Source organism: Phaenicophaeus curvirostris, chromosome 4 (genome assembly GCF_032191515.1).
Source record: "Phaenicophaeus curvirostris isolate KB17595 chromosome 4, BPBGC_Pcur_1.0, whole genome shotgun sequence".
Taxonomy (NCBI): domain Eukaryota; kingdom Metazoa; phylum Chordata; class Aves; order Cuculiformes; family Cuculidae; genus Phaenicophaeus; species Phaenicophaeus curvirostris.
Window position 1 is genome coordinate 66,630,777 of NC_091395.1, and position 13,397 is coordinate 66,644,173.

Sequence of the window (13,397 nt, forward strand, 5' to 3'; positions counted from 1 at the left end):
CCAGTTTAGCAATACAAACTCACTGACACCACCAAATAAATTTCATTATGATGATGAAAAAGTGGGATTAGATCCAACGTCCCACATGCCAAAGGACAAGTTTTGCATAATATACTACCCAGCTGCTCTTTTTTCATTATTGGAGAATAATGAAGCGCTGATGACTTACAGTTAATACTGTACAGTGGTATTTTGCGGTATTTTTGTATTCTGCTTGCACATTGACAGAAAGGTATAGGTCAAAGTAATAGTAAATATGTTCTTGGAAATGGGAAAGACATTAAGTCTGCTTCTAAAAAGTCCAAGAAAAATCCATAACTGAATGCATTGTGATTTTGATAGAATTTGAAGAACTTCAAAACCTGAAACCATATAAATCTAAAAACATGCAGTAAGTAAAGACATTTGATGATTCCTTATGGGCATAATTGTTTTATCTCACATGAAGTTACTACCAGCCCGTTATCAGTCTGAAATTGCTTGTGTTGATGAGAACAGGTCCCAGTTCTCCATTCTGATTCACAATGAGGGGCTGCTAAGCTCCACACTGCTGATTACAATTGTGCAGCCACACAAAGACAGCAGAGCCAAGTGAGTTAACAAAGAAAGGCATCTTACTCTGATGGAAGCGTTACTGCTAGACATGCAAACTTTCTCCTCTACATGTACATGTATGTGTTTATATGTCCAGTGCCCCTATGGAGCCTGAGTGGCAGAGAGGAAGATCTGGCCTGAGAATTCCCAGTTCCAGGGAAATCAGCAATTAGCTAATTGTCAAAATCCAGATTTCCTTAGAGGAGAGGAAAAGAAAAACAATAAACAACAATTTTTCAGTTTTGAACTGAACAGTTTTGATGTGGAAATGATTAAAGAGCTAAAGGTGGCACCAAATAGTCCTTTCACAGCACTGAGGTTCTCATTAAGGGTGAAGCTAAACAAATCAAATGTTATGGGCTTACAAAGACCCTATTGCTACAACTCTATGTTACACATCATATATTACAGGCACTACATGACATAAAGAAAGAAAGAGCACCAGTCCCATTTTGCAGATGGAAAACTCAGGAACAAAAGAAAGATTACATCACTCTCTCATGTCACATAAAAAATCTAAATAGAGCGGGGAAATGAACCTTCACTTTTACTTCTAAGCTAGCATCTTAAAACACTTTGGCACCCTTTCCTGACTGTCTGAACTCCCTGTATCTTGTCCCAGAAACATAAGCACTTGGCATTTCATGGCACTCGGCATCCTTCATAATACAAAATTTTGATATATCTGTTGTAGAGCATTTGCACTTCAGAGTCAAATGTAGCCCTAACTTCCCCCAGATCGTAAGGATTTTTTTTTATATGCATTGTTTTATTTTCAATTGCTGGTTCTCAGTACAGAGTAAATACACTGCTGTTTTCTTCCTAGAGAAGTGTGACTGCACAGTTTCTGGAAACATTCATTTCTGTCTCCTGTATGACCCTGATTCAATGGCTCATGTTCTCAGCATCTGCTCACGCCACACAGTTAGTTATTTTGGCAAAGGCAGATAGTAATGGGAGTTACAGACAGAACAGAGGGAAATGATTTGGCAGCACTAAATGAATAGTATGTGCAAAGTCATGCACTCAAGCAAATCCGGTTCTTATCATACCTCACATGTTTAAGGAGAAACTGAAGTGTTTAATTGGGTTGTAATTAAATTTTGATTAAAAAAATGACACACTATCAAATGGAAGCTTGTGGCAAGATCTGAAATAAATGGCATTCAAGGATCCAACACTTCATCTGGGTTCAAGGGGTTCACTGGCAAAGACCTGCTCATCACTTTCTATGTGCAATATAATTGTAAATGCACAGCATAAAACTCATACTTCTACAGCTCACTAGGATGAAATGCCTTTAATATAAAATGGTTGCCTGGATGCACTCTCTATAATTACGTTTGCAGACAGCTGCCATTATAAATGTGGTTTTCACATGCTTATAGCTTTAAATCAAAATTTTAAGGATAAAACATTCCACCAGTGTTGCCAACTTGCATAATTTCAATCACAAGTCTTGGAATTCTTGTCAATTTTTCTTGTGTTCCCTTTCCTGGAACAATACAAAGACAAAAGATCCCTGTTTTCATTAAAAAATAATTGTGAATGAGAGTGGGGAAAGGAGGTCAGCAAACACTTATCCATTGTAATAAAATGTGTGAAAATATAAATAAATGTATCTCAGTGGCTCCAAAACTAGAAAGCAAATAAAGGGAATCCCCAAATGTCTTATTTTTAATAAAATGGCGTAATAGGGAGGGCTGTGCTTAGAATACTTTGTAACAGCGCATACTCCATTAACAGTTTAAGTTTTCCCACACATTAGAAAAGGTTCTCTTTTTCTCACCATGCCATAAATGCCTTTATATATTACACACACACAAACTTAGGGTGATCTGCCAGGAAAACCAAACTGAGATCATAAACAGAATATGTATTCAAGTATTTAAAATATATGAGCAAATGTAATCAGAAAACTGAAGACCTTTCATTTCTTTGGAAAGCCTCAAAACTAAATAGATTTAATATAATCTTCTGTTATTCAATCACAAGAATTTTAAACACCACAAGTTTCATTACAATGTTACAATTAGTAGATGTCAGAACTGCCTCTTTCAAATGTAGACCTACAGCCTAAGCATCCTAAACTATATTATTATTCCTTATTTGTGTTATAGAAAGGTCTTGAATCCCCAGCCTGTTCAGGATATACACCAGTGTATCACATTGACTGCAATGATATGAAGAACAGAGGAGAAATATTCACAGGTACAAGGCAGGAAGGATTCCCTGATCCAACCCACTGACAGTGACAGTTGAAGTCAGTGGAATTTCTGCCACACGGTGTGTCCGGAATATTTTTTTCTGGAGAAGTATCTTACTACCCAAGCATTATAATTTACTATGAAACCTTCACACCTGCACTCAACCTACAAATTTGTCTAATTCTTGTATCTTACTTTAAATGACCATAACTGAAGGCAAAATACTTTTTACATGCAAAGTCAGAAGAATCAAATTGGATTTTTCTAGCTACTTTCAAAGATCCAGACTTCAGATATAAGGCAGAGAAAGCAAAAAGCCAGCTGATCACCAGCCAGACCCAGCCACAAAGAAACCTAATGAATTCTGAGTAAACGTACTAAATTTCTAGCTGGTTCCTTGTGGTTGATCTCTGATAAGAAGTAAGACTGAAAGTCATCCTGCATTTGAGGAGCTTGCAGACCTCTCTCCGAATGGATACTGTGGGATGAGTTCAGGCTACGGGCTGTGCTTATCACAGGGGTATGATTACAGCATATAGTCTTGTGTTTTCATGAAACTTGGAGATGATGTTCACATTTTTAGTACGATCAAGTTCAAAAGGGATTAGGGAAAAAGCTGATGACTGCACATTTGCTTCACTTCTGTATGCAACCAGGCTGGAAATCCATCCATTCAGACCACCTCCTCATCCCCATCTACTCGTGTGTTTCACAAACAGAGGAATTACTAGAAATGGGATAGGCTGAATCCCTTGTTTCTGCTGCTTAACTCTGAAGATAGGACTATGGTAAAGCTGAAATGTGCTTATGCACAGCACAGGGGAGCAAAAAGGGTTTGGCTCCAGATGTAACTCAGTATTTCTCATTCCTGAAACACTGCTTTTTCAGTGCTGGAGAAGTACCGACTTTCTGGGACTTTTTGTCATTTTGGTGTGACCAAATTTTCATTTTCTTTCTCTTTTGGACCCTTACACACTACATACATTAGCATCAATCTCCTCCTTCTTAAGAGAGCACTAAAAACCTCTTAGTGTTCTGCAGAGAAGAAATACCCTAAGGAGTTTACCTAGATAAATAAGGGGAAAAGCAGAAAATTATTCACATCATAGCTTATGCTTTAAGTCAGAAAAAGAAAACTCCTTTATAGTCCATATCGGAAAACATTATTCACAAGCCTCTCCTATCCTGAAAAGATTAATCTTTCTGTCTTATTACCATTTGTCTGAGCAAAGTGGGGATGAGATGTTAGCAGACTAGCAGCCAGCAAACCTGTCTTTGGTGTCTGTATATCCCCTTAAAAATAGTTTTTGACAAACTCAACCAAGATAATCCCTTTGTCCTTCCTCTTGTGTTATTACCACGGAGTCTACTGCCTTATATGGCCACTGGATCAGGCAGAGCCCAGGGAAGAGTTGCCAAGTGGCTAGGGATGCTGGCTGGAGGCATTGATGCTGCAAGGGCAGAGGTACCCTGCACAAGGGGAGCTGCACCCCCAGCCCAGGTAGTACAAGGATCAGACCATACTTTAGGTTGTAAATCTGAGCTAGGTATGATCTAAGTAATTTTCCATCCAAAGCTGTGAGGAGGATAGAGAAGGACTACTATGTCACGGTGAAGGCAAAGAATCAAATCTCAGACCTCCTGGTTCTGCTCTGAGAACTGCTACAGCTTGCATTTGTGACTTTAGGCAGGAACTTATAGAAAATGTATCCCTGGGAAAACAAGGAAATAGGAGGTTCATGGTTCAGTGTTTGGGTTTTTTTTAAATATACATATGCATCTGCTTTTTTAGGTAGTGTATTTTTTTCCATTGTGCTGGCCCCACAAACACACTCTGGTTCACAGGATCGTGTCCTCTGGCTCTGGCAAAGTATGTTGGCAGCAGTCCTGCAGTTTAGTCAAAGCTCTCATACACAGATCAGCCTGCCATATCTCCAAATCATGCCCTAAATAGTTCTTAAGCAAACAGTATGACCATGCCATGGTTTGTACCAAGGTATCTAAACCCATTTCTTTGAGACAATAGGGGTGTAAGTCCTGGAAAGTTTAATTTAGTTTTTAAAGCCTTCACTGCTGGTGATGGTGTGCAGAACCCAGACTGACTGTCTTGGGACACAGTATGGTCCTGAAAGTACTTATAAACTAACAAACACTGTACGAAAATCACTTGCACCAAGTATGTGTCCCCAAACACTGTTTTTTCAGTCACTTTTAAGGCATGACCATTCAGCACTTGACTCTACTCAACTACAAAATGGAGATAATAACCTCTTAGGGAACATTACGAAAGTAATGTTTGAAATGTTTTGAGATCACTAGCGGGAAATTCCCATAGAAAGTAAAACCAGCCACACAGTGTTTACAGTTACAAGGTCAGGTTTGTGCTGATTTAAATTGGTAAAGAAGAGCTCTGTCAGTAGTTTATTCTTCAGTAAAACTCAGTCCCCATTACGACCAGAGTCCAGAAGTTACCCGACTACCTTCACTAAGCTCTGAGGAGTGAAAAAAAAAAAAAGACATTTTCAAAGACTTTTAAAAGAGAGAGCATGCAGTTAGCAGAGATGAAAAATGGGTATGACAACCAAACTAACAGCTCTGCAAGGAGTGTTGCAGCACCTTTGGATGACTGCATACAAACACAACCTTGATTTTCTTCTCTCTTCAGGGCAAAAAATCCCTCTTATTACATCAAGTTCAAAGCTGAGTGAACATCGTGAAAATGATAGATGCAGAAATGTCTACTTATGCCTGAAAGATTCACTGCTCAATTACAGACTCTCAGCTGAAGAGATGGCTGCACATGGTAAAATAAGGAAAAATAAACAAAGGGTGCCTAATATTAGGGAAAAATGAACACTAAGGCCTGTATTCCAAAATGACAGAATACCTCTCGTGCACGATAAATCAGAAACACATTTTTGCAGGAGGTAATGCTAAGAGAAAGGGAAGGCCTTGGGGCCAGACAACATGATCATTTCCTTCTTCTACTAGTCTTCTACAAGAAGCTACTTCAGAACTTAATTTCTTTGGCATCCGTGTATCTTTAATATTAAGGGGAGTTTTCTGTGGCCTCATCTAAAGGTCCTGCACACAGAACACATTCATCTGTATGAATGAAGCCACTAAACAAGCATCTTCTTGTAATGTCATCTTCTTAGTAGTCCTTTTATTTTTAATGTAGCATTTCCCAGGGATGGTGAACAAATAAATGTAGTTTCAACCAGTCCGTTGGATGTACTGAGACAAACAGGCAGATTTAAGACCTTACTTGACCACAAATGCACAAAAGCCCACAGAGATGCACATAGACTCAAGCATGCATGGAAAAAGCTCATGTTTGGGTCTGAGTGTGTAACTGCACACATTTTTTCATGTACATTTTTGTGGGAACATTTTAGGACTCAAGCCTGGAAAATTCCACCACTTTATGTTACACACCATATTACTGCTATGACCTCAGCTGCAGCCTGAATTTATACTAGTTAGGCTCCTTGGTGTGAAAGCTTGATAGGCTCTTTGGTGACATCAGCTATCTTTTTTTCATCAAGCATTTCTTAGCTGGTAAACCTGAAACTCCCTTTGTGGCTTCTAGTCTAGACTTCAATTTGCACTAAGTTTATCAGCTGGGTTTTTTTGGTGTCATCTTTACAAAAAAGGTCTCAAATATTCTGCATCTATTTCACACTTGTCTTCCAATAGATATTGTGAAGTTGTTTGCTTAAGTAAATGTATTTTATACCGATTAAATTTGACTCATAAAAAAAATCATCTGGTTTAGCTTTCATGGGAAAATCTGGTTTCCAAAGTAATTTTGAGCTTTTCAGGCTCAGGAGTAGCTTTAATTTGACGGTTACATATGAGTTCATGAGAACCAGTTGTTCCTGAGTGATAATCTGGCTCCTTTGGCATGTATGGGTATCTTTGACAGAGGAGGTATGTTATGATTAAAAAATGCAATTGCAGAGGCCTTTCTCTCTCTGAATCTGCCCATTTATTAACTACAGGAATCACACACAGGTGACAGAGCTAGAGCGACCCTGTCCCTCTGAGTGAAAGGCAGAGAAAGCTCAAACTGCTTCACCCGAGACAAAGCAATCATCTCTTTCTCAGAATATAAACTTCCCACACAAAGTTACACATGATTTTCAGATGCTCATTTTAAGTAAAGCTTGAATGACAAAAAATAATTATTTTCATAACAAAAATATCCCAAACTTAAATTTTGATACTTTTTTTAAAATATGAAACTCCATGCTTTTTATCTCAGAAAGCTGTGCTTCCTCTTGAAAACCCTGGAGCCGTTGCAAGAGCTGCAGACTCTATTTGGTTAGCTCTTGGATAGGCAATTTGTACTGTACAGAACAGAGAGCACAGCAGCAGTGCTAAGGACTTGGAAGTTGAACATACAGTAGTATTGCTATGTACTTGAAAGAATTTTATTAACAGAGAGCTTTGCAGCATGAAGGAATAAATAAAGCGCTGTCAGACTGTCGCCAAATGCTTTGCAGATAACATATTGTCCGGCTATTCACCCTTTGCACACACAACTTAGTTAACATGCAACTGTGCAAAATCTTTTCTTTTTTTAAATTTAAGTAGCAGGAATACATCTGGGATATGGGAATACACTGCTCTATCTGTCTGGGGAATGCTCTATGTACAATATAAAAGAAAAAAAAAAGAAAACAACTTTTTATGAAAGAAAGTCTGATAAATGCCAATGAATTCAGCATTACTAAACCCCAGTTTAGAACAACACAGGAAATAATGGTGCAGTTACTATGATCTAATTACAGTGGAATTCCCTTGGAAAAGACTATGACTTATGAATTTATTTTCATTCCAACCAGTGTTTTTGAATCTCTAGGCAAGTTAGTGGAACATTTGGATGATGCTAGATTTAAAAACTTAAAACAAGATGCCGATGTTAGAAGAGGCCTAATAAATAGATGCCTGTGGATAGTTTCTACTAAAAAGACAATAGAGAGTATATTTTCTAAGGTAAGATACAAATTCACAGACAAAATGGAACACATGCAAACCCCTAAAAGGCATATTCAGATACTACAAAACCAGAAAATTACAGATTAATTTTCCATGTAGTAAACTAGCCTGCAGCAGAACTCATACACATTAAGCTGCATGTTACGTCCCTCTCTTCTGCAGAAAAATCATCTACCTTCAGGAAATTCCTATGTGTTTAATTCAATTGTATTTAGAAAAATACTATTTATTCTTAGAAAAATAAGTACCATATAAGGTTAGATCAGAGCACAGCATGGAGAATGTCTGATGAGTCTTAAACATTTAGACTCCAAATGCATTTAAAAGGCTGGATTTCAAGGTCTTAAAACAAGTTACCAAAACTGCAGTGATAGTTTCCCACACTACTTCACTGACCTCCACATTAGAGACTGGTGAAGTCCAACATAAATACCAGTAACCTGGTTAGGATCTAAAACTGCAGCCCTTGCACTGGGATTTTCCACATTTGCAGACACTGAGCAGAAAGGAGTGGAAGATGACAAAATCTCATTTCTCAGAAGTCTGCATTCCCCGAAAAAAATGTAACAGATGATATCCTGCTAAACCAGGATTAGCAAACTTGATTTGACTTCAAGAACCTGAAGGAGTTTTCTTTATTCAGAGTAATTCAAACAGGTATCTCCTTAGAGATCCTTCTTTTAAACAGTATCCTGATTCTTGCAGGGTACCTTATGGCAGTTACGCATATATGCCACTCTAAAAAGTGACCTGGGTGGCAGCCCCCTCCACCTTAGGGAATTTGAACCTTCAGCTCACTACCAGTGTGCCCTAACCACCAAGAATTGCTGGAGAGTAAGCTGGAGATGAAGGCGAAATGGAATTTGCCACTTCTCCTTTCCTCTCAGTGCCAGAATATCATGCAATTAGCAGTGAAAACCATATGCAGCAGCAACAGTAGCAGCAACATACTACTGAGCTGCTGGTTGCCCAAGGAGATGCTTCAAGCCCTGAACTTTAATCTGTATTTCTGCAGACCCAAAGTAGATGGTATCTAAGTGGTCTGGACTTGCCTGACTGTCACTGTCTGTATCTCAATTTCTAACAGCAACTGAGCAGGCAATGGAAGCACTTTGTGGGTAAAAAAGCTCCTGGTCAGAAATCTCCCCTTACCTTTAGCCACTGTTCCGCCTGCTCTTTGCTCTGCACTGCCAGAACCAAGGCATCTGCTCCTTGGTGTGAGATTTTCAGCTCATGCTTCTTCTTTTTGCTGTCTTTGGGAATGTATGTGATACTGCAGTCATTCAGGAGCAGCTCCATCTGTGGCTGTTGGTCCTTGGAACTTTTGTAACACTAATTAAATGTAAGAAAAGTTAAAAAGTCAGATTCCACCTTTCTGAACCTTGGAGGAAAGCTGTTATTATATATAAATGTTATTTTTTAATTTTAATATTTTCTGTATATCCCTTTATCACATACCACAGAGTTCAGCCAATGCCACCTTTGCCTTTCTTGTCCTCATCCCCTGGGTAAAGCAAAATAAACTTCAGACTGACATTGATAGAAATCTTTTACTGCGGGACAGGTACAACACATGCAGAGCATTAAGCTTCTCTAAGTCATCTTTATGACTCAACCCTGATCTTGATCAGGTAGGAAGAGGGGGATTTAGAGTATCTGTTTACATGCAGCAGCAGAATAAACTTGTAAAATTAATGCCTGTAGAGCCCTGCAACAACAGCCCAGCATATCGAGGCAAACCTATGCCAGTGCCTACACGCTGAAGCTGCAAAGGTGCTGGCCAATGCCTTACACATTTGCTCTTTTCCTTGAGATAAGTTAAAAACCCAGTCACACTACGGAAAGGGAGCAAAGTCACAGGATGGTAATATTTTCAGTGAATTCAGGTTAATGGTTAATTAGCCACTGCACAAAACCACACCAATCTCCACGTTAATTTACTCTGTAAGCTCCTGGCTAAAACTATATGACTTACGTGATGTATTTCCCTTCAGTAGTAAGTGCTGTCAAATGAACAGCCATTTCAAGCTGGACTTTGGATGACCTGCTCTGTGTTAGAACGGGTGGTTTAAAATGAATAGTTTTACATTACATCACTTGTCCTTATAGACCTGGTCTTTGTTCCCTTCTTCTAACACATCAGTACAGCTGAGGTTCCAAAAGCTGTGTTAGAGTGCCAGACTCCAGAAAACCATTTAATTCTGTATGTGAATGTCCAGTCACTTTATATGCTTCTGTAAATTGAGGTTTTATTCATACAAATAATTTACTCATAGAAAGGCTAAAAAGGTATCTGATAAGAAGACTAATTAGTGTATACATACATAGAATAGCTGAGTATAAACATGAATAGAGAAAATCACATGAACTTCTGCATGTCTGTAGCAGTATTCATGCAACTATCAGGAAGATGGTAGCTTTTAAAAGTGTGTTATAAACACTACAACCTAGGTTGAACAAATACAGCCACTCTAAACCAGCCTCTGCAAATCACTCATAATCCTGCTTTCCTCTCCAAAGCCTGTTAATGCAAAGTTTCTCTAGCTTGGTCACTGATTTTAAGTTTTAACATTAAAAAAAATCTTTTTCAAGCTACCAAATCTTGAAAACATACAACATTAGTCACTTTAGGAGTCAACATACAGCATATAATTCCCTTTATATTAATTTAAATATTTTATTTATAGTTATACATTACCAAAAGTGAAGTATTTATGTTTTAAAGGACTTTAAAAGAAAAAATGATTCCCTACTAAAAGTTATTTTGAACATCTCATTCTACTTAAAATATTTTGGTTTTATGGTGACAGCTGCATTTATAACACAAGCAATTACTAAGCCCTAAGAACATATATTTGTTTTACTTGCATATATCATAAGTTAAATGTCTAAGACCTCCTTCAAACAATAAACCAGTCTTGTGTAACTTGGTTGTTAAGCTCCTATTGTGATTCTTTTATTTTCTTAATCCCTACTACATTATTACTGAAAAGCAACCCCTATAAGGAGAAAGAAGCTTTTCAGACCACACATGTGGCTAAAGGACATGAAAATAGAAAAAACAACATATTTCTATACAGAACAACAGACATAATTGTAGAAATCTTGTGTGACCTCAGAGAAAAATCTGTTCCTTTCTGCTTGTCTTTCTTTCTTTTCTTTAAGCTGTGATTAGATGGTCCTGAAATCTGATATGATCCTGATATATGGCGATAAAAATGTGTACTAAGGATAATGGCATCATAACAATATAATAAAAATTGAATCAGACACAACATTGTTTTCAAAATTTCAACAAAGTAGGATACGAATATTAAATCCTCAGTAACCACTGAAAACTAACAAATTCCAATTATATTTTCAAAAACCTCTTACCCAGATACCCCTATTTCATGTACTGTTCTTTCCAGTACCACGATAAGCACAAATGTACTTGGGAAGTGAACACACCTGAGCTGCATTGGACCAGTGCAGAATAATGAGGTTCGACAGAAAACGTTCTATCACCTGTTAATCAGCTTTTAACATCTGGGATATTACAGTAATTATTAGTTACATAATTAGTTACAAAAGTTGGAAGCATCAGATAGGCATACAGGGAGTGCCTAAGATCTCAGGTTCTTTACTACTGTAAGTTTAAAATGACACAAATGTCTGTTTCCATCAATGAGGATCTTTTTTTCAGTAAAAAAAAAAGACATCTATGAGCAGATGATTTACTAACTTATGGAATCTTTTCCTGGTGCCTCCAGTCAGAAGGAAACATAACAGATTTGCTTAAGGAACAAATACTGCCACTTGTTTCTTTCCTTTCTATAACGCAGCTGTGCATCATATGAATACTGCATCTGTAATTACCACAGAACAGATGGCAAAGGTTTAGTTTAAAGTGTATACATTACCACGGCATATACTGCCAAGTGAATTCAGTTTAACAAGGGACTTTTCTCTCCAGTGGTCTGATCCAACAGTTCATGTACAAAGCTCCCTATGAGATTTTTGGTCCTCAGGGAACGAAAGACTGGATTTACAGTTTCAGCATTTTTTTTTTCCCAAATGAAACACGTTAGAAGCTAATAGGCCAGACTTTCTTTCCAATATCAGGGAACAGCCTGGGTTTAAGCTTAAGTGCAATAAAAATCAACGTTCTAAGTGGTTAAATGATACTTCTAATTTCAGTGCTTCTTTGCTTCTTGGGTAAATCACGACAAAACCCTTTGGTAGAGTTAGTATAGACTTGGCCACTGTTTGCAGAACATACTCAAAAAACCTGATTCCTGTAAAAATAAATACATAATCTAAAAGGTACAAAGAAAATACAGCTAGATTAAAATAAAAATTACCAATAGTTTGTTTTCTTTGATAACACACAGTAGTTTGGTCCATTGCCCAAATCGTTTCTTTCTAAGGAGGAAGGCGCAGATTTTGGCATCCTTCACCAGATCCATAGAGGCCTCCTCGGAAGGCCATTGATGTCTCATTTTCTTCCCCTTTCCATCCTCCTCCTCCTCATCGTAGGATTCATAAGAGCTGCTCATAGCATCAGAGTCATAATCTTTAAGAAAAGTGTGTAAGTGTCAAGTTAAAACATTTAGGCATGAAGCATACTGAAATAACTGAAAATCTCCACAAGGTTCATTTTAAATTAAAGCTTTTGAAAGTCAGCCATGAACAAATTACTGTTTCAGAGCTTAGTAATATCAATACACTAAGTTAATTGAGTAATATAAATACATTAAGTTAATTGAATAAGAGATGCCGTTCCATTATAAAACTTTATATAAGATCCATACCAACAGCCAGGAAATTTTAATTGAAAGAATTAACTGAGAATACACAGCTAGATTTCTAGGTAGTGTTTTATTATCTTCAAAAGATATTTGAAGACATTCAGCAGACATTTTGATCTTCTGTACAGAGAAACATCTTCATCTCATATTACTGCATAATGCAAAATGTAGGCACAGAAATGTCCATATTAGTACAGCAGAACAAGAAACAAATATTGAATATGACAAAGGTCATAAGGCTAAACTATGCAGCACTATCTACCTATTATATCATAACATTTCATGCAACTCTCACATACTGATACAATTAACTGCACTGATACAATTAACGTTGAATAGATGATGTTGTTCCTTAAACTATGTATTCTGCTGGAGTTCATGGTTTTATTTATTTGCTTATGTGGGTTTATATATACAAAGCCCTTCAGATAACACCTGAACACATGCCTGTTCTTTACTGGCAGATGTTCCCATGAAGGAGAATTGATTGAAATAATTTTAACAGCTGAAATTTCATCTAAACACTTCAAGTAGGCTTTGATATATTTTTAGGCCAGAAAGTGGAAGAAAATCACTCATTTCCTTTAGTTACATATTTAGGACACAACTGAAATCTAGGAAGGAGACCCAGGACAATTGGGAAGAGGACAAGAGAGTGGTCTGCTGAAAGGTTAATTTTAAATCAGTTCTTCCCTACGTGGGTAGTCAGAAAGGAATATACCCAGACCTCCTCACATCTCTGAATCAAGAGATACTCTGAACTCACTTGTGTTTACACAAAAGTGTACAAAATAATGCATCT

At 37.5% G+C, this 13,397-nt stretch overlaps 1 protein-coding gene across 2 annotated transcripts in view; it reads right to left on the bottom strand.

Moving 5' to 3' along the window:
* AFAP1 (actin filament associated protein 1) overlaps positions 1-13,397 on the bottom strand; it is an 85,580-nt gene that overhangs the window by 26,646 nt on the left and 45,537 nt on the right. For both annotated transcript variants that reach the window (XM_069856377.1, XM_069856378.1), the window contains 2 exons: positions 12,149-12,360; positions 8,958-9,137 (listed from right to left, as the gene is read on the bottom strand). In XM_069856377.1, coding sequence (XP_069712478.1) covers positions 8,958-9,137; positions 12,149-12,360 — 392 coding nt within the window. The remainder of the gene's footprint in view (positions 1-8,957; positions 9,138-12,148; positions 12,361-13,397) is intronic.